Source organism: Callionymus lyra, chromosome 8 (genome assembly GCF_982586985.1).
Source record: "Callionymus lyra chromosome 8, fCalLyr1.hap1.1, whole genome shotgun sequence".
NCBI classification, from domain to species: Eukaryota; Metazoa; Chordata; class Actinopteri; order Syngnathiformes; family Callionymidae; genus Callionymus; species Callionymus lyra.
Genome location: NC_141825.1, coordinates 29,267,220 through 29,291,221, shown reverse-complemented (window position 1 = coordinate 29,291,221; position 24,002 = coordinate 29,267,220). Strand labels below are relative to the sequence as shown.

The 24,002-nt window shown below is 44.1% G+C and overlaps 1 protein-coding gene and 1 long non-coding RNA gene across 2 annotated transcripts; one reads left to right on the top strand and one right to left on the bottom strand.

Moving 5' to 3' along the window:
• Nucleotides 1-4,207, top strand: LOC148074521 (uncharacterized). The gene is made up of 2 exons (XR_015712105.1): nucleotides 1-128; nucleotides 3,725-4,207. It is a non-coding gene; the product is annotated as an uncharacterized LOC148074521 (long non-coding RNA).
• A 733-nt stretch (nucleotides 4,208-4,940) lies between these two features.
• On the bottom strand, nucleotides 4,941-22,463 carry LOC148074520 (plakophilin-3-like). Its single transcript, XM_087797082.1, has 13 exons — nucleotides 22,188-22,463; nucleotides 17,537-17,628; nucleotides 14,221-15,029; nucleotides 12,237-12,360; nucleotides 9,362-9,566; nucleotides 8,694-8,868; nucleotides 8,264-8,381; nucleotides 8,034-8,198; nucleotides 7,791-7,973; nucleotides 7,567-7,720; nucleotides 6,287-6,482; nucleotides 6,102-6,189; nucleotides 4,941-5,465 (listed from the first exon to the last, which is right to left on the bottom strand). The coding sequence occupies exons 1-13, from the start codon at nucleotides 22,399-22,401 to the stop codon at nucleotides 5,424-5,426; spliced, it is 2,565 nt and encodes an 854-aa protein (XP_087653208.1). The 5' UTR covers nucleotides 22,402-22,463; the 3' UTR covers nucleotides 4,941-5,423.
• Nucleotides 22,464-24,002: the final 1,539 nt, after the last annotated feature.

Sequence of the window (24,002 nt, the reverse complement as noted above, 5' to 3'; positions counted from 1 at the left end):
TGAAGATCCTGGATCAGCAGCAGCTCTGGAGGTGGATCCCTGGATCAGCAGCAGCTCTGGAGGTGGACCCCTGGATCAGCAGCAGCTCTGGAGGTGGATCCCTGGGGCTCCGGGAGAGAAATAAAAAGGTGTGGGTTTGGGACAAATGTAGACAATACACAGGTATACAGACTCCGGTGACGGGTGAAGATATATAGAGGGGGGGGGGGGTTGAAAGGAGGTCAGAGGGCACATACCTAGCACAGCAGATCCAGACACAGGGGCCCAAGCCGCGGCAGGAACCCGCGGGAGACCAGGACCCGGCAGGCGAGATAACCACCAGAGCCGACCCCAAACACCAGCGAGAAGGCGGACCACCACCGGGGGCGCGAGAGGGCGGGCACAGGCGAGGACAACTGAGGAGGCAGAGAGGGGGAGGCACCAGGCGCAGGCACCGGGGCAGAGGGACAGCCAGAAGAACCAGTCAGGGGATAGAGCCCCGGGGCCAGGCCGGGCGACGGAGGACCCCCAGACTGTCAGGCCGCCACCAAGTCCATAGCAGGGGACCAAGTCAAGGAGATAGGGATCCACCACAGCAGCGGCGGCGGAGCCCCCCCCAATACCCTGCGGACACGGCCAGTAGCCGGGTCGAGTGCCACCGCATGAGCCCGGGGGAGCAATGGCCAGGCACCGGCCCAGGTCCCCCGGGTCACAGGGGGGCCACGGTTGTGCGGGCAGGGCGGGGGCAATGGGGCTGCAGCCGTCCGGGAACGGCCCCCAATCTTTGAACTGTAGACCGTCCCCAACAGCCGCAGCCCACCTCCCCCATGAGGGAAGTTTGGGGGGCCAGCAGTATTCCATGGGCGGTCCACGGTCTCTAAGGTGCAGAGGCCCCGCCCATCACACGTACTGACCCCCAGCCACCATGCAGTACCCAGGGGGACATGCCTCCGCCGTCCCCCCAATGTGGCCCCGCCCAGTGTGGCCCCCCCCACCCGGGAAGCCCCTGAAAGACCGACCAACCCGGCCACGAACCCCCAGGACCAAGGGCGACAAACTCCCCGACCACAGCACATGCCACACAGGGCGGGTAGAGGACCACAGCCACCGCTGCAGCAGACACCCACCCCAAGACAGGCCCCCCACCACAGACCAGGCGAAGCCATCGGGGCCGGAAGGTCATCCAGAACACCCGGCCAGCCCCAGCCCCACCCCTAACGGTTCACCCGCCAACCCCGTCAGTGGGACCAGCAACCCCCCAGCCCCAGCACCGCCCCCAGCGCAACCCCCCAACCACCCCCGCCAGCACCAGCCCCCACGCACCACCAAAGACCCCCCGGAAGCGGGCCACCCCCCCGCCGGTGCATGGGGCCATCGCGGCACCAGCGGTCACCACCACCAGGCCCAAGGCACCCACAGGCCCCACCCGCCGGGCCCCTCACACCCGAACCGGCCAAGTTAGAACGGCCCCGGCGAGAAAAGAAGGATATACAGAGCTTGGTGTCTAAAACTAAAACTAAAACTCCTCCAGCATTCTCAGCCTATAGCAGCTAAAGATAAACAGTTTTGTTAGTTATGACAGCTAGAGATAAACAGTCAAGTTAGTTATAGGCTTTATCGAAAAGTAAGGTTTTAAGATTATTTTTAAACATAGAGAGGGTGTCTGCCCTCCGGACTGAAGCCGGTAGTTTGTTCCACAGCAGAGGGGCTTGAAAACTGAAGGCCCTGGCTCCAAATCTACATTTAGAGATTTGTGGTATAACAAGTAGATCAGAGTTTAGGGATCGTAAGGTCCTTGAGGGTTGGTAAGTTTGGATTAAATCTTTAATGTATGTTGGTGCTAGACCATGTAAGGCTTTATAGGTTAGGAGAAGGATTTTAAATTGTATTCTAAATTCTACTGGAAGCCAATGTAGGGAAGACAGTACAGGTGTGTTCGCGCCTCTTAGTCTTAGTCAGGACACGAGCTGCAGGTGAATGAGCTGAAGATTCTGAGAGACTTTTTAGAACATCCTGACAGAAGAGAGTTACAATAGTCCAGCCTGGAGGTAACAAAAGCATGGATGAGCTTCTCAGCAGCATCTAAAGGAAGGAAATGCCTGATTTTTGAAATGTTACGAAGGTGGAAGTAAGCAGTCCGTGAGATTTGTTTTATGTGTGAGTTAAATGATAAGTCCTCGTCAAAGCAGACACTGATTCTTTACAGTGGTGCTCGTAGCAGGAGCAAGTTATGTAAAGATCATTAGTTAATGATTGTCTGAGATGTTGTGGACCAACTAGTAAAACCTCAGTCTTTTCCGAGTTCAGTAGGAGGAAGTTTTTGGTCATCCATGACTTGATATGTGTGATACAGGACTGTAGTTGTGTAGCTGAATTCTTTCATCTGCTTCATGGACAAGTAAAGTTGGGTGTCATCAGCATAACAGTGAAAATGTATAGAGTGTCTTCTAATCAAGTCTAGTGGGAGCATATAGATTGTGAATAGTATTGGACCAAGAACAGAACCTTGTGGGACACCATAGCTGACCTTAGTGTGTGTCGATGAGAGGTGGTTGACATGTTCATAGTGCGTTCTATCCGACAGGTAAGATTTAAACCAGTCAAGAGCAGTTCCACGAATACCTAAATGGTTTTCTAGCCTCTGTAGAAGGATTTGGTGTCAACAGTGTCAAATGCAGCACTGAGATCTAGAAGAACAAGAACTGAAACATGGCTCTGATCAGAGGCCATCAGTAGGTCGTTACTTACTTTTACCAGGGCGGTCAAGTTAAGTTACATATTTAACTTCATCACTTCAAACAAGTATTAAACTCTTCAACGACTTCAGGCTTTGACTGAGAAAGTTTTCGCACCGAAACACGAGAAGATCAAACTTTCTTCAAAATAAAAGAATATTTGCAGACGTGTTGAAGGTCAAAGTTCAAGTTACAAAACAAAGCAGATGCATCTCGTGAACACGTTAAGTATCAGACGTGTCTGTTAATGTTTAACATCTGGAGCTGAAGCTTCACTGGTTCGTTTGTTCGGTCGAGCTTCACTGACGCTGATCCAGAAAGAAAGCCATGAAGATAATCTTTCAAATGAACGAGGATTAATGGATGAAATGATGCTTCTGAGGGTGACGTGTGACCAGCAGGGGGCGCAGTGGTGTGTGATGAAACTACAGTAGATTCATAACGTTTGAAAACATGATCATATATAATATTAAACTTTATAAAACCCTTCAATGATCCAAAGGTTTGTTTAGATTTAAAGATTCAACCTTTCATTTGATTTATGCTCCATTATCAACGAAATATATCTGTTTATAAATGTTCTTCTGGTCGTGTTGTTCTCAGTGTTATCTTGACCTTTAAAGTATATACTTTATTGAATACTGTTTTGATTTTTTAAGCGCTTTGTGACCCTGGTCTGGAAAAGTACTTTATAAATACAAACTACTTACTTACTTACTTGTCAATCATTTACTTCACGACTTATCAGCTCAAGATTTGAACATCATGCAGTTTCTGTTCATTTTATTTCTATCATAACCTTCGATGAATAACATCTACACAATCTTTTGTGTAACTATTATTGTCATGATGGACACGAGACCTTCTACACAAGTTTGTGTTTGACTCAAATATTCGATTGTATTTAGTTTATAAACACAAGATAAAAAACATGTCGTTCTTCTGTTTGTGGACTCAGAAGGTCAAAGGTCACCGACAACAGTTGTGTAACCGGGCGTGTGTACCTGCAGGTGTGCGTCACCCCGTCTACAAGGCCATGTCCTGCCGACCTCCCGTCCTGCCCGTCGACCGACACACATCCCATAATAATATCAAAGACGTGGACGTGTCAGACCTGGGATCGAGGAACTACGGCGCTCGCTCCGACTTCTACTGTCTGGTGACCAGAGACGACCTTTGACCTCCAGACCTTCGACCTCTTTGTGCCAAGTTTGTTTTTTTAAATGTGAATTTACTGTGTTGTTGTTGTTGTTGTTGTCGAGCAGATGATTGACACGTCCTTGTTGTTGTTGTCGAGCAGATGATTGACGTGTCAAATAGAAATATGTTTTCGATTCGTTCGTTCAATGCTCGTCACTTTGTTCTCCGACAGGGGGCGCAAGTTTCCCGCTTGTTTTTATTTGACTTTCGTTTAGTCACGTGACGCTTTTGTTTGATTTGAATACAGGTGAAGGAGCCTCAGGTGTTGACAAGAATAAAAGTGCTTCAAAAGATCTTCTGTGTGTGTGTGTGTGTGTGTGTGTGTCTGTGTGTGTGTGTCTGTGTGTGAGTGTGAGTGTGAGTGTGTGTGTGTGTGTCTGTGTGTGTGTGTGGGTGTGTGTGTGTGTGTGTGTGTGTGTGTGTGTGTGTGTGTCTGTGTGTGAGTGTGAGTGTGTGTGTGTGTGTCTGTGTGTGTGTGTGGGTGTGTGTGTGTGTGTGTGTGTGTGTGTGTGTGTGTGTGTGTGTCTGTGTGTGAGTGTGAGTGTGTGTGTGTGTGTCTGTGTGTGTGTGTGGATGTGTGTGTGTGTGTGTGTGTGTGTGTGTGTGTGTGTGTGTGTGTGTGTCCATGTGTGGGTGTCTGTGTGTGAGTGTGTGTGTGTGTGTGTCTGTGTGTGGGTGTGGGTGTGTGTGTGTGTGTGTGTGTGTGTGTGTGTCCATGTGTGTGTGTCTGTGTGTGTGTGTCTGTGTGTGAGTGTGTGTGTGTGTGAGGGTGTGTGTCTGTGTGTGTGTCTGTGAGCGTGTGTGTGTGTGTGAGGGTGTGTGTGTGTGAGTGTGAGTGTGTGTGTGTGTGTGTGTGTGTGTGAGCGTGTGTGAGGGTGTGTGTGTGTGTGCGTGTGTGTGTGCGTGTGTGTGTGTGAGCGTGTGTGAGGGTGTTTGTGTGTGAGTGTGAGTGTGTGTGTGTGTGTGTGTGTGTGTGTGTGTGAGTGTGTGTGTGTGTGCGGAACAAATGCGACGAAGGGGCGGAGCTTGAGTGTGACGTCATTTCAAGATGTTTATTAGAAAAAATAATCCAAGTGATGATCAATGTTTGCTCGATATTATTCAGAACAGTTTGTTCTGACTGCACTAACACACACACACACACACACACACTCTCACACACGCTCACACACACACTCACACAGACACACACACACACAGACACACACACTCACACAGACACACACATAGTTATATTGCTGAAGCAGAACAATCAATTATATTTCCACCCTGATAAACACAAACAACCACAACCATCCAAACAACAAAGTATAAAATGATTTTAAGAGACGTTTGTACAAATGTTTCTAAACTTCTGTCGCATCAACGCAGAAGAAGAACGAACCTTAAAAACATGTTTTCACACGACAACTGGATCCTCCAACAACAAACACACAAATCCCTGATTCCACACATTTTTAAACATCTTGGAAATCAATAGTCGATCGATCGACTTGTGTCTCGTCGGCTTCACAGGCTCGTGTCCACGAAGTCGCGTCTCTGGAAGCCTTTCTGCAACACAAGAGTCGCACAAACGCACACATTACACACTGACGTCATCACGCAGAAGAAAGAAGTAGTTTGTGTTGTTGTTGTTTTGAGGAAAACAAGATCAATAAATAGAGATGAAATAAACAACATTCAAACTGTTATTACACCATAAATACTTCAGTAATAACCACTAAAACTTGAAGTTGTGAGTTCGACGCTCGATCGACGACAAAGTTTCGAACATAGTTTCGTACGAAGAACTTTTTCTCTTGAAAGCATATTTCGAGATGTCGGGTCTTGTTCGTGGGAAACCTGCCGGCGCCGCACCCTGAGGTGCAAGTTCCAATGTGTCTGGGAGGAGATATGCCTTGCTCAACGAGCGGGACACGCGTGTGCGTGTGCGTGTGCGTGTGCGTGTGCGTGTGCGTGTGCGTGTGCGTGTCAGCAGTCGACGTATGGTGTAGTCCCAGGAATGTCATAACTCTCACTCTTTATCACACACACTCTACACAAACTCTACACACACACACACACACACACACACACACACACACACACACACACACACACGCACACACACACGCACACACACACACACACACGCACAGGGCGTGGCGCGACACCAACCCTCCAGACTCACACACAGGTGTGACTCACCGCTTTGTAATTTTTGTGTAGTTTCTTGTACTGGAACATGTTGCTGAGAACCGTCGCCGCCGCCTTCGCCGCCTTCATCTTGGCTTGACTGAAACACACCATCGCACACAAACACACACAGTTGTGAGTCGTGGTCAGGAGGCGACGCACACCCGAGGCGCACACACACACACACACACACTCACTTGCTGTCCTGCGTGTCCTTGAGGGCCACCAGCTTGGGCAGGCCGTCGAAGAAGGTGATGTCTCGGGCGGCGACGTGGCTGCTGGTCACCAGGTTGTTGAGGACGCCGCAGATGTTCACCACCACGTCGCTGGACGGCTCCTTCTGGCGCCCGTCGACCGGGAGTTTGGTCACCATGTGGTTCACGACCTTCGTGGCTGCGAGAAAAAAAACGACCTTCAAAGTGTGCACGAGATGTTGTTCAAAACACTCGATCAAAAGTTGCAGCTAGCTTAGCATTTTAGCATCCTAGCATTAGCATTAGCATTAGCACGTGTCACTCAGTGAAAGATAAAGAGTTTTATTGCTGAACAAATCTTTGGTAACTTGGAGGAGCCAAGGTCAAGGTACTTGAAACACTGACACCTGTCACTTATTTTAAACACTGACACCTGTCACTTATCTTATCTTAGACACTGACACCTGTCACTTATTTTAAACACTGACACCTGTCACTTATCTTAAACACTGACACCTGTCACTTAAACACTGACACCTGTCACTTATCTTAAACACTGACACCTTCACTTATCTTATCTTAAACACTGACACCTGTCACTTATCTTAAACACTGACACCTGTCACTTAAACACTGACACCTGTCACTTATCTTAAACACTGACACCTTCACTTATCTTATCTTAAACACTGACACCTTCACTTATCTTATTTTAAACACTGACACCTGTCACTTATCTTAAACACTGACACCTGTCACTTATCTTAAACACTGACACCTGTCACTTATCTTATCTTAGACACTGACACCTGTCACTTATTTTAAACACTGACACCTGTCACTTATCTTAAACACTGACACCTGTCACTTAAACACTGACACCTGTCACTTATCTTAAACACTGACACCTTCACTTATCTTATCTTAAACACTGACACCTGTCACTTATCTTAAACACTGACACCTGTCACTTAAACACTGACACCTGTCACTTATCTTAAACACTGACACCTTCACTTATCTTATCTTAAACACTGACACCTTCACTTATCTTATTTTAAACACTGACACCTGTCACTTATCTTAAACACTGACACCTGTCACTTATCTTAAACACTGACACCTGTCACTTATCTTATCTTAAACACTGACACCTGTCACTTATCTTAAACACTGTCACTCAAGACCATGTTAGAAGCTGAAGCTCCGACTCAGGCGTCGACTCGATATCGTGTCTGTCAATCACTCAAACCCGAGCGTCACCGTGGCAACAGCAGACTGACCCATGTCGTTCTTGTCTCTGGCGTGACGCGACAGGTTCCGCAGGAAGCCCGTGAGCGAGCGCAGCTCCAGGTCGTTGTTGGTGCGGAGAAGGTCCAACAGAACCGGCAGAATCCTCTGCTGCTCCAGAGAGAAGCGGCTCAGGACGGACGCCCACTGGAGGAGAAGAAGAAGGTCATGATCTGGTGAACATCTCGTACGATCGAGCACATGCATGGACACCGACCCGCTTGTCTCCGGCCGTGATGTTCTGAAGAGCTCCTGCTGCTGCTTCTCTGGTGGTGGAGTTGATCTCACACTGAGTCAGGACCTGCTTGTAGACCCCGATGATCTGAGGGTGCCACAGCCACTCCACGCCCTTGGGCACCCGGGACACCTCGGTGAAGGTGCTCAGGTCCTGGTTGGTGCTCTGATGGAGGGAAGAAGGTTGAGCGTCTGGAGCAGAAGAAAGTCAGTGATGGTCTCCTACGTTCTTGGTCTTCCTGCTGTTAGGAGTGAAGCACCCGATGGCTTCTCCCTTCCCGGACCCCTGGTCCCTGCTGGGGCCCTCGAGGCGCATGAGGGCTGACGGAGGCAGCTCAGAGTAGAGCTGGTACGAGAGGTTCCTCAGGATGCAGACGGAGTTCTCCACGCCCTGAGATCAGAGGAGCCGTGAAGGAACGTGAACGACGCCGGACATCAGGAGCCGTCGAGCCTCACCTTGTTCTCGGACTTGTTGTCGGCCAGAGAGGTCTTGATGTAGGTCACCAGAGAGTCCACCAGACCGTGGGTGTCTCTCATCCTCTGACGCGTCTTCTCGTTCACGGAGCTCAGGTTCCTGAGAAGAGGAGGAGGTCAGAGGTCAGAGGTCAGAACGTCTGGAGTCCAATGAACCTGGAGTCGGATCCAAGACGACGATCCAAGATGTCGATTCAGTTTCAGTGACGACGACAAACGTGATCAGGAAGTTTTAACTGATCCAGCGTCAGAAGATTGTTATTTTATATATATATATATATATATATATATATATATATATATATAGTCTCAGACATTAACAACAGAGCTCAGAGCTACTGATCCAACCTTCAGCCGATCCCGGATCATCAAGCCTCTCTGATCCTGAACTGATCCTGGAGCAGCGACGCACCTGAAGCAGCCGGTCGTGTTGTAGAAGATGTCGGCCTCCGACGGCGAGTGAGTGATTCCGTCCGACTCGTCGCCGCTGGACAGAGGGATCAGGATCTTCTCCGTCAGATCAGGAAGAACTTCTCGCGCCAGTTTGTCCTTCAGGTTGTCCTTGGAAGAAAGATTCCACATGATGCCTGCAGAGGAACATGTTCACACGACGATCAATACTTTAAACGTATAATCAATAAAACAATATGTTAATGATCTTAAAATTCATCTTAAATCCTCGTCAAAGTTTAACTTTATCAACGTATGAACTTTTATATTGTTTAAGAATTAATCAATGAATTAAACTCATCAAGCATCACATTATTGATCAATTCATCACCACAGGAAATAGAATTATTGATCAATTCATCACCACAGGAAATAGAATTATTGATCAATTCATCATCACAGGAAATAGAATTATTGATCAATTCATCACCACAGGAAATAGAATTATTGATCAATTCATCAACACAGGAAATAGAATTATTGATCAATTCATCACCACAGGAAATAGAATTATTGATCAATTCATCACCACAGGAAACAGAATTATTGATAAGTTCAATCACAGGTTCTGTCAGCTCGAGGACGTGTTCAGGTCCAGTCTCTCATGGACACCAGGACAAAGGTTCTCACCCGTGATGTTCTTCTGCAGCTCGGGGTCCGGCTCCTTCAGCGCCTCCATCATCTGAGGGATCCCTCCTTCCTCGATCAGCGCCACCTTGTTGTCCATGTTCTCGTAGATGAGGTTTCGCGTGGCTCCGGTGGCGTAACGCTGGACCTCCTGGTTCTCGCTGTTGAAGAGCCGGACCAGTTCACTGATGCCCTTGTAGTGCCGCACCTGAGACACACCAGAGCCGTGAGAAGAAGATCTTCATGTGGAAGATCTGGTGTTTAGAGGAACAGTGTCTCCTTCAATGAATTCACTTTTAAACGTAAGTGAACTGATTGATTATAGAATCAAATATCACGTCATCAGTCGTTTCTTCAAGATAACGTTTTCACCAAAATCTCGACCTTTGACCGTCATTAAAGAGGTTGTCGGTTCAATCCCAGCTCCTTGTTGTGTCTCAAAACCTAATGGTGCTGCGTGGCAGCCTACTCCCATCAGTGTGTGAACGTGTGTGAAATAACTATTCAATTAAGTAACTAAGTAATTTTTATTTATATAGCGCTTTTCCAGGGTCACAAAGAACTTAAACAATCAAAACAATATTCAATAAAATATATACTTTAAAGATCAAGATAATACTGAGAACACATCAAACACAGAGATGGTTCCAAAGCTTAGGAACAACAGTCTGGAAGGATTTCTCTCCTCTGGTCCAGAAGTTCAGGAACCATCAGTAGATTCTGATCCACAGACCTCAGAGCCCGAGCTGGGGTGTAAGTCTGGATCAGATCACTGATGGAAGGTCTGACCATGAATAGATCTGAAAGTAAGAACCAGAATTTTAAAATGATCCTGAAAGAAACTGGCAGCCAGTGAAGAGTTTGAAGGAGAAATGTGAGTTCTTCTACTAGAGCGGCTCAGAGTTCTGAATCAACTGCAGACGAGACGATCCTTCTTGTTAAGACATGAAAACAAACTGTTACAATAGTCCAGACGAGAAGAAACAAACACATGGATTATAAGATCCAGATCATGTTCCGACAACATTTTTTTAAGTTTAGAGATTTTTCTCAGTTGAAGGAAACAGTTTCTGGTCAGTTTTCTTCAGTGTTGAACAAGAGACATGTCTTTATCAAATACAACACCCAGGTTTCTCAGGCTCAGTTTGACAGACTGACTTAAGTCACTCAAGTACTGACTCAACCCTGAACCTTATTATTAGGAGCAATCACCAGAGTTTCAGTTTTGTCCACATTTAGCTCCAAAGTGTTTTCACTCATTGTTTGATTTCTAGCAACAATAGACTAAGTTCAGCCTCTGGAGCTCAGTTGGGTCAAAAGAGCAGTAGAGCTGGATGTCATCAGCAAACATGTGATAAGAAACATCTGGAAATCTCTGAATGATTTTACCGAGGGGAATCAATTACAGCAAAAACAATAAAAGACCCAGAACAGAACCTTGAGGGACTCCACACAACAGATCTGACGATTCAGACCTCATTTGATTGACAGATACACTAAAACTGCGCCCAGAAAGGTAAGATGAGAACCATTCTAACACAGACCCAGACAGTCTTCATCCCTCAGTCTTCTCAGCAGGATCTGGTGATCAACTGTGTCAAAGGCTGAGGACAGATCCAAGAGAACCAGAACATCATGATGTCACTGGACACCTTCAGTAAGACTGTCTCCGTAGAGTTATGTTTACAGAAGCCAGACTGAAACTTCTCATGGATGTCGCTCTGATCCAGGAACAGCTGCTCAGACACCACCTTCTCCAAGATCTTGGACGAGAAAGGGAGCTTAGAAATAGGCTTGAAATTACTGAGGTCAGTTGGGTCTAAGCCTGTTTTTTTGAGCAGAGGCTCCACAATGGCATGTTTAAATGCATTGCGAAAAACCCCTGTTGAAAGGGAGAGGTTCACCATATTGGTAACCCAGAGGCCAACTACATCAAATACTTTCATAAAAAGCCTACAAGGAAGGAAGTCATCTGAGCAAGAGGAGGGTTTCATCTTGTTCACTAGTGATGAAATATCACCCAGATATACACCACTGAAGGAAGACGAAGAGGAGGAGAGGGGCTCAGAGACAGCAGTGAAGGAAGACCAAGAGGAGGAGAGGGGCTCAGAGAAAGCAGTGAAGGAAGACCAAGAGGAGGAGAGGGGCTCAGAGACAGCAGGGGTTCCACACAAAGGGGAAGAGATTTTCTCTTTGATCAATTTAATTTTGTTAGTAAAAACCTCAACAATGCATTGCTGTCAGCTTCACAGAAGACAGGCGTGATTTGAGGAGCAGGAGACACGAGAGAATTAATCGTGTCAAACAACACTTTGGGGTTTTCCTTATTTGCTGCTACCAGTTTTCTGATGTTATCAGATCAGGCAGTTTCCACCATCTCATTGTAAGAAGAATGAACTAGTAATAATAATACTTTATTAACTATTATTATTATTATTCAAGAATGTGTTACCATTAAAACGATGACAAAAACAAATGATTCTCTTCACAGCTCAAACAAACAAGGAAATGTGTTGCTGTTTAAATTCGATGAATAAGTTAAAAAATGCTGAGTCTGAGTTCCGCACAGTCAAACTGGTTTGAACCGGTTTCGATTTAACTTCCTGTCTTTGAACCTTCAGTCTCTGATAACAGTCGTTGAGATCAAAGGTCGTGAAGCTGTAGTTATCAGTGAGTGAAGGTGTGTCCAGAGTCACACACATGAGAGAGTGAGTGTGTGTCTTTGTGTGTGTGTGTATGCGTGTGTATGTCTGTGTGTCTGTGTCTTTGCGTGTGTGTGTGTGTGTGTCTGTGTGTTTGTATGTGTGTGTCTTTGCATGTGTATGTCTGTGTGTCTGTGTGTGTGTGTCTTTGCGTGTGTGTGTGTGTGTGTGGTTACCTCATTCTTGGCGTCGCTGTCGTTGTAACACTCGTGTTGAATATAAGCCGCTCCAAGGACCTGCAGCTCAGGATCAGAGTCTCTCAAGTGTTGAACAGCTGAAGCCATGTTGAGAGACGTGATCCTACACACAAACACACAACTTAACATCATCTATACACATGAACACACAACTTTACATCATCTACACACATGAGCACACAACTTTACATCATCTACACACATGAACACACAACTTTACATCATCTACACACATGAGCACACAACTTTACATCATCTCCACAAACTACTCACAACTGAGTATCATCTCCACAAACTACACACAACTGAGTATCAGCTACACAAACTACACACAACTGAGTATCATCTACACAAACTACACACAACTGAGCATCATCTACACAAACTCCACACAACTGAGTATCATCTCCACAAACTACACACAACTGAGCATCATCTCCACAAACTACACACAACTGAATATCATCTACACAAACTACACACAACTGAGTATCATCTACACAAACTACACACAACTGAGTATCATCTACACAAACTACACACAACTGAGTATCATCTCCACAAACTACACACAACTGAGCATCATCTACACAAACTAAACACAACTGAGCATCATCTCCACAAACTACACACAACTGAGTATCATCTCCACAAACTACACACAACTGAGTATCATTTACACACATTAACACACAACTGAGCATCATCTACACAAACTACAGACAACTGACCATCATCTACACAAACTACACACGACTGAGTATCATCTACACAAACTACACACAACTGAGTATCATCTACACAAACTACACACAACTGAGCATCATCTTCACAAAGTACACACAACTGAGTATCATCTACACAAACTACACACAACTGAGCATCATCTCCACAAACTACAGACAACTGAGTATCATCTTTGTAAACTACACACAACTGAGAATGTGTGTGTGTGCGTGTGTGTGTGTGTGTGTGTCAGTAAAAGTAGAAAGTCAGAAAAGTACACAAATGATTGTGTCTGTCAGAGAGTAAATACACACACGTTTGTGTGTGTGTGAAAGCATTAAATACAAAGGTGTGTGTGTGTGCGTACGTGCATGTGTGTGAGAGAGTAAACACACACATGCGAGGGTGTGTGTGTGACAGTAAACACACCCATGTGAGTGCGAAGCTACAATCTGGGAAGAAGTTGTTGTGTTACTTTTGGGAAAAGTGTCGTTTGTTTGTGACACACATGCAACACACAAACCAAGACACACCACTATGTCTGTGATACATCATTTCTACCCTTTGACCTCACAATGTTTTTGTTTGTGTTTCACTTGATGTTCAGTTGCCATGGTAACCGACTGTTTATTTATTCATCATATTTGTTTGTTCAGTTTATTTCATTTGATCGTTTTGTAAATAAAACTATAAACGAACAAAAATCTTTGTAAGAAACAAGTCACATGACGTTCAGTTCATCGTCACTAGATCATGCTCACAACAACAACACAACAACAACAACGCAACAACAACAACACAACAACAACAACACAACAACGCAACAATAACAACACAACAACGCAACAACAACAACACAAGAACACAACAACAACATAACAACACAAGAACACAAGAACAACAACATAACAACGCAACAACACAACAACAACAACGCAACAACAACAACACAAGAACACAACAACAACATAACAACACAACACAAGAACACAAGAACAACAACACAACAACACAACAACAACACAACAGTGTGAAGCCTCGTCAGCATCACTGGTCTTGAACACGTTGAATGACGTTTGAACGACCTTGACCTGAACCTTCAAACTCAACATACCAGGTGTCGTCAACAACAAAAGCTCCCATCATGCTTTGCTGCCCAGCCAACCAATCACAGCTGTCACTAAATAGGTGCGTGTGAAAGGCATCATGGGAGTTTGAACGTCAGGGGTGGACTCACCCGCTCAGGTTCCCGACGCTTCCGGCCATGTCGGTCTGGTAGATGTCGACGCCGCGGCCGACGCTCTGCATGCTCTTCACCGACATGGCGCGACTCATGCCGTGACGCTGCATCATCAGGCCTTGAGAACCGCCCGCCGCCGACGCTATGAAGCCGCCGCCGCCGCCGTCGATGCCCTCGCCCACGAAGGGGGCTCCGCCCATTAAGGGGCCCTGAGACACCTGGCGCTGCATGCTGCCCGTCATGGACATCATGCTGTTGCGGTTCCGGTTGTTAATCCTGTTGAGGGTCCGGTATGCCGGGCCCTTGTAGGACGGCTGGTGCGTGAGCTGCACGTCGCCGCCGCCCATCATGTCGCCGCGGGACAGCGTGCCGCTCAGCGAGCGCCTCATGGTGCCGCTGTGCCGGGTCTGGGTGCCGTAGCCGTTGATGTCGCTCTGAGCGTAGCCGCGGTTCAGAGTCGCTCCTCGGTCCGACATCATGCTGCCGGCGTCCTCGCTGGTCCAGGAGGTCACGAGCGGGTGACCCACGGCGTGCAAGGGCATGGTTTCCGTCTCCATCCGGGCCTGAGGTCGGACTTCCTCGCGGTAGCCGCCGCCGCTGCTGCTGTAGCTGTAGCCGCCGCCGCCGCCGCCGCTATAGCTGTAGCCGCCGCCGCCGCCGCCGCCGCCACTGTAGCCACCGCCACCGCTGTAGCCGCCGCCGCCGTAGCCTCCTCCTCCACCGCTCACGCTGATCTTGTGGAGGTGGGACATGTCGGGGCCGGCAGACCTGGAGCTGAAGGTCATAGCAGACCTCTGAGGAGGACCCTGGAGACCAGAGGTTTTGTTCTTCAGGATTCATGATCAAGAGACAAACTCAAGTTCCTGACGTTAGTCTTTGAAACGTTTCCAAGTTTAGTTATAAACCTCTCTGGACTCAGCAGTAAAACTAGTTTAGTTGATTTAAATTAGTTTATGTAAACTAATAAACTAGTTTAAATAAACTAGTTTAAATTAATACGTTTACATAAAGTAGTTTATTAACTGTTAACTAGTTTACATAAACTAGTTTACATAAACTAGTTCAAACAAACTAGTTTATGTAAACTAGTTTGTTTGAACTACTTGTAATGTAAACTAAACTAGTTTATGTAAACTAATTAATAAACTATTTTATGTAAACTAGTTAATAGTTAATAAACTTGTTTATGTAAACTACCACAAATTTATTTAAACGAGTTTATGTGAACTAGTTTAGTTTACATAAATTAGTTCAAAAAACGAGTTTATGTAAACTAGTTCAAATAAACTAGTTTATGTAGTTTATTTAAACTAGTTGAGTTAACATAAACTAGTTCATAGTTTTCCTGCGATTAAATGATGTAAAATGAAGCAAATACTTTGTTTCTTCACTAACTATGGTTGTTTCTTCACTAACTATCGTTGTTTCTTCACTAACTATGGTTGTTTCTTCACTAACTATGGTTGTTTCTTCACTAACTATGGTTGTTTCTTCACTAACTATGGTTGTTTCTTCACTAACTATGGTTGTTTCTTCACTAACTATGGTTGTTTCTTCACTAACTATCGTTGTTTCTTCACTAACTATCGTTGTTTCTTCACTAACTATGGTTGTTTCTTCACTAACTATGGTTGTTTCTTCACCAACTATGGTTGTTTCTTCACTAACTATGGTTGTTTCTTCACTAACTATCCTTGTTTCTTCACTAACTATCCTTGTTTCTTCACTAACTATGGTTGTTTCTTCACTAACTATGGTTGTTTATTCACTAACTATGGTTGTTTATTCACTAACTATGGTTGTTTCTTCACTAACTATGGTTGTTTCTTCACTAACTATGGTTGTTTCTTCACTAACTATGGTTGTTTCTTCACTAACTATGGTTGTTTCTTCACTAACTATGGTTGTTTCTTCACTAACTATGGTTGTTTCTTCACTAACTATCGTTGTTTCTTCACTAACTATGGTTGTTTCTTCACTAACTATGGTTGTTTCTTCACTAACTATGGTTGTTTCTTCACTAACTATGGTTGTTTCTTCACTAACTATGGTTGTTTCTTCACTAACTATGGTTGTTTCTTCACTAACTATGGTTGTTTATTCACTAACTATGGTTGTTTCTTCACTAACTATCGTTGTTTCTTCACTAACTATGGTTGTTTCTTCACTAACTATGGTTGTTTATTCACTAACTATGGTTGTTTCTTCACTAACTATGGTTGTTTCTTCACTAACTATGGTTGTTTCTTCACTAACTATGGTTGTTTCTTCACTAACTATGGTTGTTTCTTCACTAACTATGGTTGTTTCTTCACTAACTATGGTTGTTTCTTCACTAACTATGGTTGTTTCTTCACTAACTATGGTTGTTTCTTCACTAACTATCGTTGTTTCTTCACTAACTATGGTTGTTTCTTCACTAACTATGGTTGTTTCTTCACTAACTATGGTTGTTTCTTCACTAACTATGGTTGTTTCTTCACTAACTATGGTTGTTTCTTCACTCACTATGGTTGTTTCTTCACTAACTATCGTTGTTTCTTCACTAACTATGGTTGTTTCTTCACTAACTATGGTTGTTTCTTCACTAACTATGGTTGTTTCTTCACTAACTATGGTTGTTTCTTCACTAACTATGGTTGTTTCTTCACTAACTATGGTTGTTTCTTCACTAACTATCGTTGTTTCTTCACTAACTATCGTTGTTTCTTCACTAACTATGGTTGTTTCTTCACTAACTATGGTTGTTTCTTCACTAACTATGGTTGTTTCTTCACTAACTATGGTTGTTTCTTCACTAACTATGGTTGTTTCTTCACTAACTATGGTTGTTTCTTCACTAACTATCGTTGTTTCTTCACTAACTATCGTTGTTTCTTCACTAACTATCGTTGTTTCTTCACTAACTATGGTTGTTTCTTCACTAACTATGGTTGTTTCTTCACTAACTATGGTTGTTTCTTCACTAACTATGGTTGTTTCTTCACTAACTATCGTTGTTTCTTCACTAACTATCGTTGTTTCTTCACTAACTATCGTTGTTTCTTCACTAACTATCGTTGTTTCTTCACTAACTATCGTTGTTTCTTCACTAACTATGGTTGTTTCTTCACTAACTATGGTTGTTTCTTCACTAACTATGGTTGTTTCTTCACTAACTATGGTTGACTAGTCTCAGCTCAGACAAGAACATACATGAAGTTCTTGAAGAGATCTGCCACGACGTCTAAACCAATATGAAGACATGTTGGATCAGGAATGTCGAGCGTCGACGTCACAAATGCGTCTCTGACGACAAATACCAGAAGCTCACCATCGTCCTGGACGACGTCTGCATGAACGAGGACTTGGACGAGAAGCTCGGGTTGAACGTCTGGTACTTGATGGTCGAGTCGCCGCCGAAGTCTGAGAAGATCAAAGGATTCCATGAGTTTCATGAGGAGAAGGTCGTGGTCACGTGACCCGTCCAGCAACAATGCTAATGTTCAACCATCGTGATGTTCCTCAGCAGGTCTTTGTTCTTCTCCACGATGACCACGACATTTACATTCTAATCATTGTTCGACTCCTGATCCACCGGTTCTGTTGGTTTGAGGCTCAAATATACGAGAAGATACTTTAGTCTCTTGTTCTTCACTCAAGCATTTAGCATTTAGCATTTAGCATGATGCACTAGCTTAGTAGCATTAGCATCTGCTCTGAATGAAACCGCTTATATAACATAACACACACTAACATACACACACAGAACACACACACACACAGAACACACACACACAAACACAGAACACACACACAAACACAGAACACACACACAAACACACAGAACACACACACAAACACAGAACACACACACAAACACACAGAACACACACACAAACACAGAACACACACACAAACACAGAACACACACACAAACACAGAACACACACACAAACACACAGAACACACACACAAACACAGAACACACACACAAACACACAGAACACACACACACACACAGAACACACACACACAAACACAGAACACACATACAAACACACAGAACACACACACACACACAGAACACACACACAAACACAGAACACAAACACAGAACACACACAGAACACACACACACAGACAAACACACAGAACACACACACAGAGACACACAAATAACACACACAATAGACACACACAAACAGAACACACACAGACACACAAAGAACACACAGAACACACGCACACAAAGAACACACACAATGAAGACACACAAAGAACACACAGACACACAATGAACACACACAGAACACACACAGACACACACAGACACACACACCTGGTCGTATGATTCATGGAAGAACCAAAGTTCACGAACATATAAAAGTCATTTATTATTAAACCTGAAGACTCGGTTGCGACTCGTCGATGAAGTTGTGTTACGTCACTTCTCGTTGCATCGACAAGTTACACACTAACACGACGTTTAAGCAACACAACAGTGGAAACATCATGTAAGTGTCAATGAAACCTGTCAAACTTTCATCTCCTCGTCTGTCATTTCAACACTTTTCCAAGCAACACATCGACAATAAAATGATGACAAACACGTTGTGTTACAGTTTGTGTCTGACAGTCGTAAAAATAAGTGATGTTTGCAACACACATTCCTCTCGTGAACACACTGAGGCTGGAACACACACATGATCCTCTCGACACACAAACCAAACCTGTTGGTTCAGCAGAGAATGACTGACATGTACCTGAGGAGCCACGCCCACCTACGCCCTGCACACCTGACACACCTGACACACCTGACACACCTGAGACACACACACCTGACACACACATGCCTGACACACACACACACTGAACACGCCTAACACACACACACCTGACACACACACACGCCTGAGACACACACACACACACACACACAGACACAGACACAGACACAGACACAGACACACACACACACACACACACCTGACACACACACACCTGACACACACACACACACACACACACACACACACACACACACACACACACCCACACCCACACACACACACACGCCTGACACACGCACACACACACACACGCCTGACACACACACACGCCTGACACACACACACACTGAACACGCCTGACACACACACGCACACACACACACACACGCCTGACACACGCACACGCCTGACACACACATACCTGACACACACACACACACACACACACACACACACACGCCTGACACACGCACACACACACACACACACACACACACACACACACACACACACACACACACACACACACACACACACACACACACACACACACACACACACACACACACACACACACACACACACACACACACACACAGAACACGCCCCGCTAGAGAAAGTGCTTCATATCTTTAAATATTGACATAAAGACTCACATTGTCAAAAAACAACAAGTACACAACTCAGGTGGAGATAGACAGACACACAACTGTGGCTCATGAAGTGTGTGTTTGACAACAAAGCGACATCATGAGTTCAGGTGAGTTTAAGTTTCTCACGACATGTTTGTGTGAAGAAGACGCAGAGAAACTTGATCCACATGTTGAGGCTCGTGTTCTGCAGGAACACACTGTGTTATGATCAATGTATTGATCCATGTATGGATCAATACATTGATCCATGATACTGATCAATTTACTGATAATAACACACTGAGTTCACTGTGTTATGATCAATGTATTGATCCATGTACTGATCAATTTACTGATCCATGATACTGATCAATACATTGATCAATGATACAGTATCAATGTACTGATCAATGTACTGATCCATGTATTGATCCATACATGGATCAATACATGGATCAGTACATTGATACTGTATCAATGATCAATGTATTGATCAATGTACTGATCAATGATGTCAATGACAGTATCATGGATGAGTATCAATGATACTCATCCATGATACTGATCAATACATTGATCAATACATTGATCAATGTATTGATCAGTATCATGGATGAGTATCATTGATCAATACATTGATACTGATCCATGTATTGATCTAAAACCACATCTAAATCTATGAGAAACATCTCCGCCTGAACATCAACTTCCATCAATAATAAATCAAACACTTTCGTCTATTTTTACTCTCAAGGTTCAAAACTGGCTTTTAGTTCAAAGACACTAAATTATGAACAAACAACGAAGCATGAGTTGATAAAAGTTCAATAAAGTGTTTGTCATCGTTTTATCTATTATTGTTTTTATTGTTTATTCATGTTTACTCTTTTATTGTTGTCATTATTTTCTTCATAATATGTGTATTTATTTCATATATTTCAATTTCTACAGTGACTGTTACACACTTGTGTGACTGTTACACACTTGTGTGACTGTTACACACCTGTGTGTGATTGTTACACACGTGTGTGTGATTGTTACACACGTGTGTGTATCAGTGACTGTAACAAACCTGTGAGTGACTGTTACACACTTGTGTTACACACTTGTATGTGACTGTTACACACGGGTGTGTATCAGTGACTGTAACAAACCTGTGAGTGACTGTTACACACTTGTGTGTGACTGTTACACACGTGTGTGTATCAGTGACTGTAACAAACCTGTGTGTGACTGTTACACACGTGTGTGTGATTGTTACACACGTGTGTGTATCAGTGACTGTAACAAACCTGTGTGTGACTGTTACACACTTGTGTGTGACTGTTACACACTTGTATGTGACTGTTACACACTTGTATGTGACTGTTACACACGTGTGTGTATCAGTGACTGTAACAAACCTGTGTGTGACTGTTACACACTTGTATGTGACTGTTACACACTTGTATGTGACTGTTACACACTTGTATGTGACTGTTACACACGTGTGTGTATCAGTGACTGTAACAAACCTGTGAGTGACTGTTACACACTTGTATGTGACTGTTACACACTTGTATGTGACTGTTACACACTTGTATGTGACTGTTACACACGTGTGTGTATCAGTGACTGTAACAAACCTGTGAGTGACTGTTACACACTTGTATGTGACTGTTACACACTTGTGTGTGACTGTTACACACTTGTATGTGACTGTTACACACTTGTATGTGACTGTTACACACTTGTATGTGACTGTTACACACTTGTGTGTGACTGTTACACACTTGTGTGTGACTGTTACACACTTGTATGTGACTGTTACACACTTGTATGTGACTGTTACACACTTGTGTGTGACTGTTACACACTTGTGTGTGACTGTTACACACGTGTGTGTATCAGTGACTGTAACAAACCTGTGTGTGACTGTTACACACTTGTGTTACACACTTGTATGTGACTGTTACACACGTGTGTGTATCAGTGACTGTAACAAACCTGTGAGTGACTGTTACACACTTGTGTGTGACTGTTACACACTTGTGTGTGACTGTTACACACTTGTATGTGACTGTTACACACTTGTATGTGACTGTTACACACTTGTGTGTGACTGTTACACACTTGTGTGTGACTGTTACACACTTGTATGTGACTGTTACACACTTGTATGTGACTGTTACACACTTGTGTGTAACTGTTACACACTTGTGTGACTGTTACACACTTGTGTGTAACTGTTACACACTTGTGTGACTGTTACACACTTGTATGTGACTGTTACACACTTGTATGTGACTGTTACACACTTGTGTGTAACTGTTACACACTTGTGTGACTGTTACACACTTGTGTGTAACTGTTACACACTTGTGTGACTGTTACACACTTGTGTGACTGTTACACACTTGTGTGTGACTGTTACACAACAAAGATGTTTTCTCCTCTAAAGACACAAAAGTGTTTTACGAGCACAAACGGGTCAGAGTCCAGACACACCTGTTGTTCACCTGAGCGGACATTTTGAATCGAGCCCGATGACGTCACTCAGGTGTGCGAGAGAGAGACGTACCTGACTTGGCGTACTGTGCCGCCGCGGAGCCGTTCTGCCGCGGAAGTGTTCCCTTCTGGGCCAGCCTCATCTGGATCTGCTGCTGGACGCGCCGGGTTCGACTCACCTCGTCCCCGGACGAGCCTCCCAGGTGCAGCTCTGACGGAAGCCCGTAGGTGGTGACGCTGCTGTGCGGCTGCAGGGCGGACAGAAAGGCGCTGTCAGAGGCGCTCATGATGGCGGCAGCAGGTCGTCGGTGCGAATCCTCGACCGTCTGCCTGACGCTCAGCTGCTGCGCGGAACTGCGCGTCCGAGGGGGCGGGGCTTAAGCGCCTCCCACACGCACGCACCTGACGCACAGGTGAGTTCTCGCTCGTCGCATGACGTCACGTCTATGGAAACCTGAACTAATTAAACTCTTCCAATAACTTTTGATTTGAAAATACAAGAGTTAACTTTAGTTACTGATTTAAATTCAACCTAAAACTAAAATGATCATCAGTTTAAAGTTTTATTTCCATGAATATGTTGCTTGTCATGAGTTAGTATCAATAATAATAATGTTATTATTAACAATAATAATGTAATTATCAATAATAATAATGTTATTATCAATAATAATAATGTTATTATCAACAATAATAATGTAATTATCAATAATAATAATGTTATTATCATCAATAATAATAATGTTATTATCATGGATAATAATTACATCAATAATAATAATAATAATTGGCCAGAAGTAAGTAAGTAAGTATTAGTATTATTAATATAATACATTGTGTACTATAGTCTTAAATAGTAAAATATTATTATTGTTCTTGTTCTTGCTTGTAATATATTTGTCTTAGTCTTGACCCAACGTCTGTGTATATGAACATAATTATAAAATAATAATAATTATTATTACAATAATAATAACCTTTACGATGTAATTATCGTTATTATTATCATCAACAGAAGATAGTTGTTGCCAGTAAAGTATCATCTTGTGGTATTTATAAGAATAATAAGAATGTTTTTATAAAGTTCTATTACAGTCGTTGTTTTGAATCACCGTGAGTCAGACGAGCTTCACACGAGCAGATGTTTCTCATCATTAGTCACGACTGTTCTTATCACAGACTCGTTATCTGAGTCATTCGTTTAGGTTCGAGGAACTCGTGACTAAAAGTGAAAACTGGCTAAAATACATTTGAAAGTTCCAGGAACAAACGTCGACAGACGTCCTTCACTCGAGAACAAAACCCAAACCATTTGATCATGACCTGTTACTGGGGGCTGAAGGTCGTGACCTGCTGAAGGTCAACAGGACCACGTCAGCAGTGACCCGACCCCGAGACCCCGAGACCCCGAGACCCCGAGACCCCGAGACCCCGAGACCCCGAGACCCCGAGACCCCGAACCAAAGCCTCCTTCATTTCTGAAGAGATATTTAAAGCGAGGGATGAAATGGGATGAAATGTATTTTCTGACGCAGAGGTCAGAGAATCATCTTGAAGGTCAAGGCCTCATCAGGGAGAGTCTCTGGACCTTCTGTTGGTCAAACATGTGACGAACAGAAAGGATGACGATCTCATCTTAAGCTGATAATGGACATTATTTTTTTGGCTTTGTTGCAAAAACATCAGGATTACGAGACAAAACCTGCATTTAATTCCCAGAAAGATCATCAAAGGAGATGTTTTGAGATCAGATTCGTTTTCTTCTCAGACTCGTGCGTCTGCTGAGAAACTCTTGTGATTCCGTCACAGACAAGAAGTTCAGTCGTCTGTCAACATGCAGGTATGAATGAGAGACTGTTGAAGGTGCGGCTCAGTCACACCGAGTTAT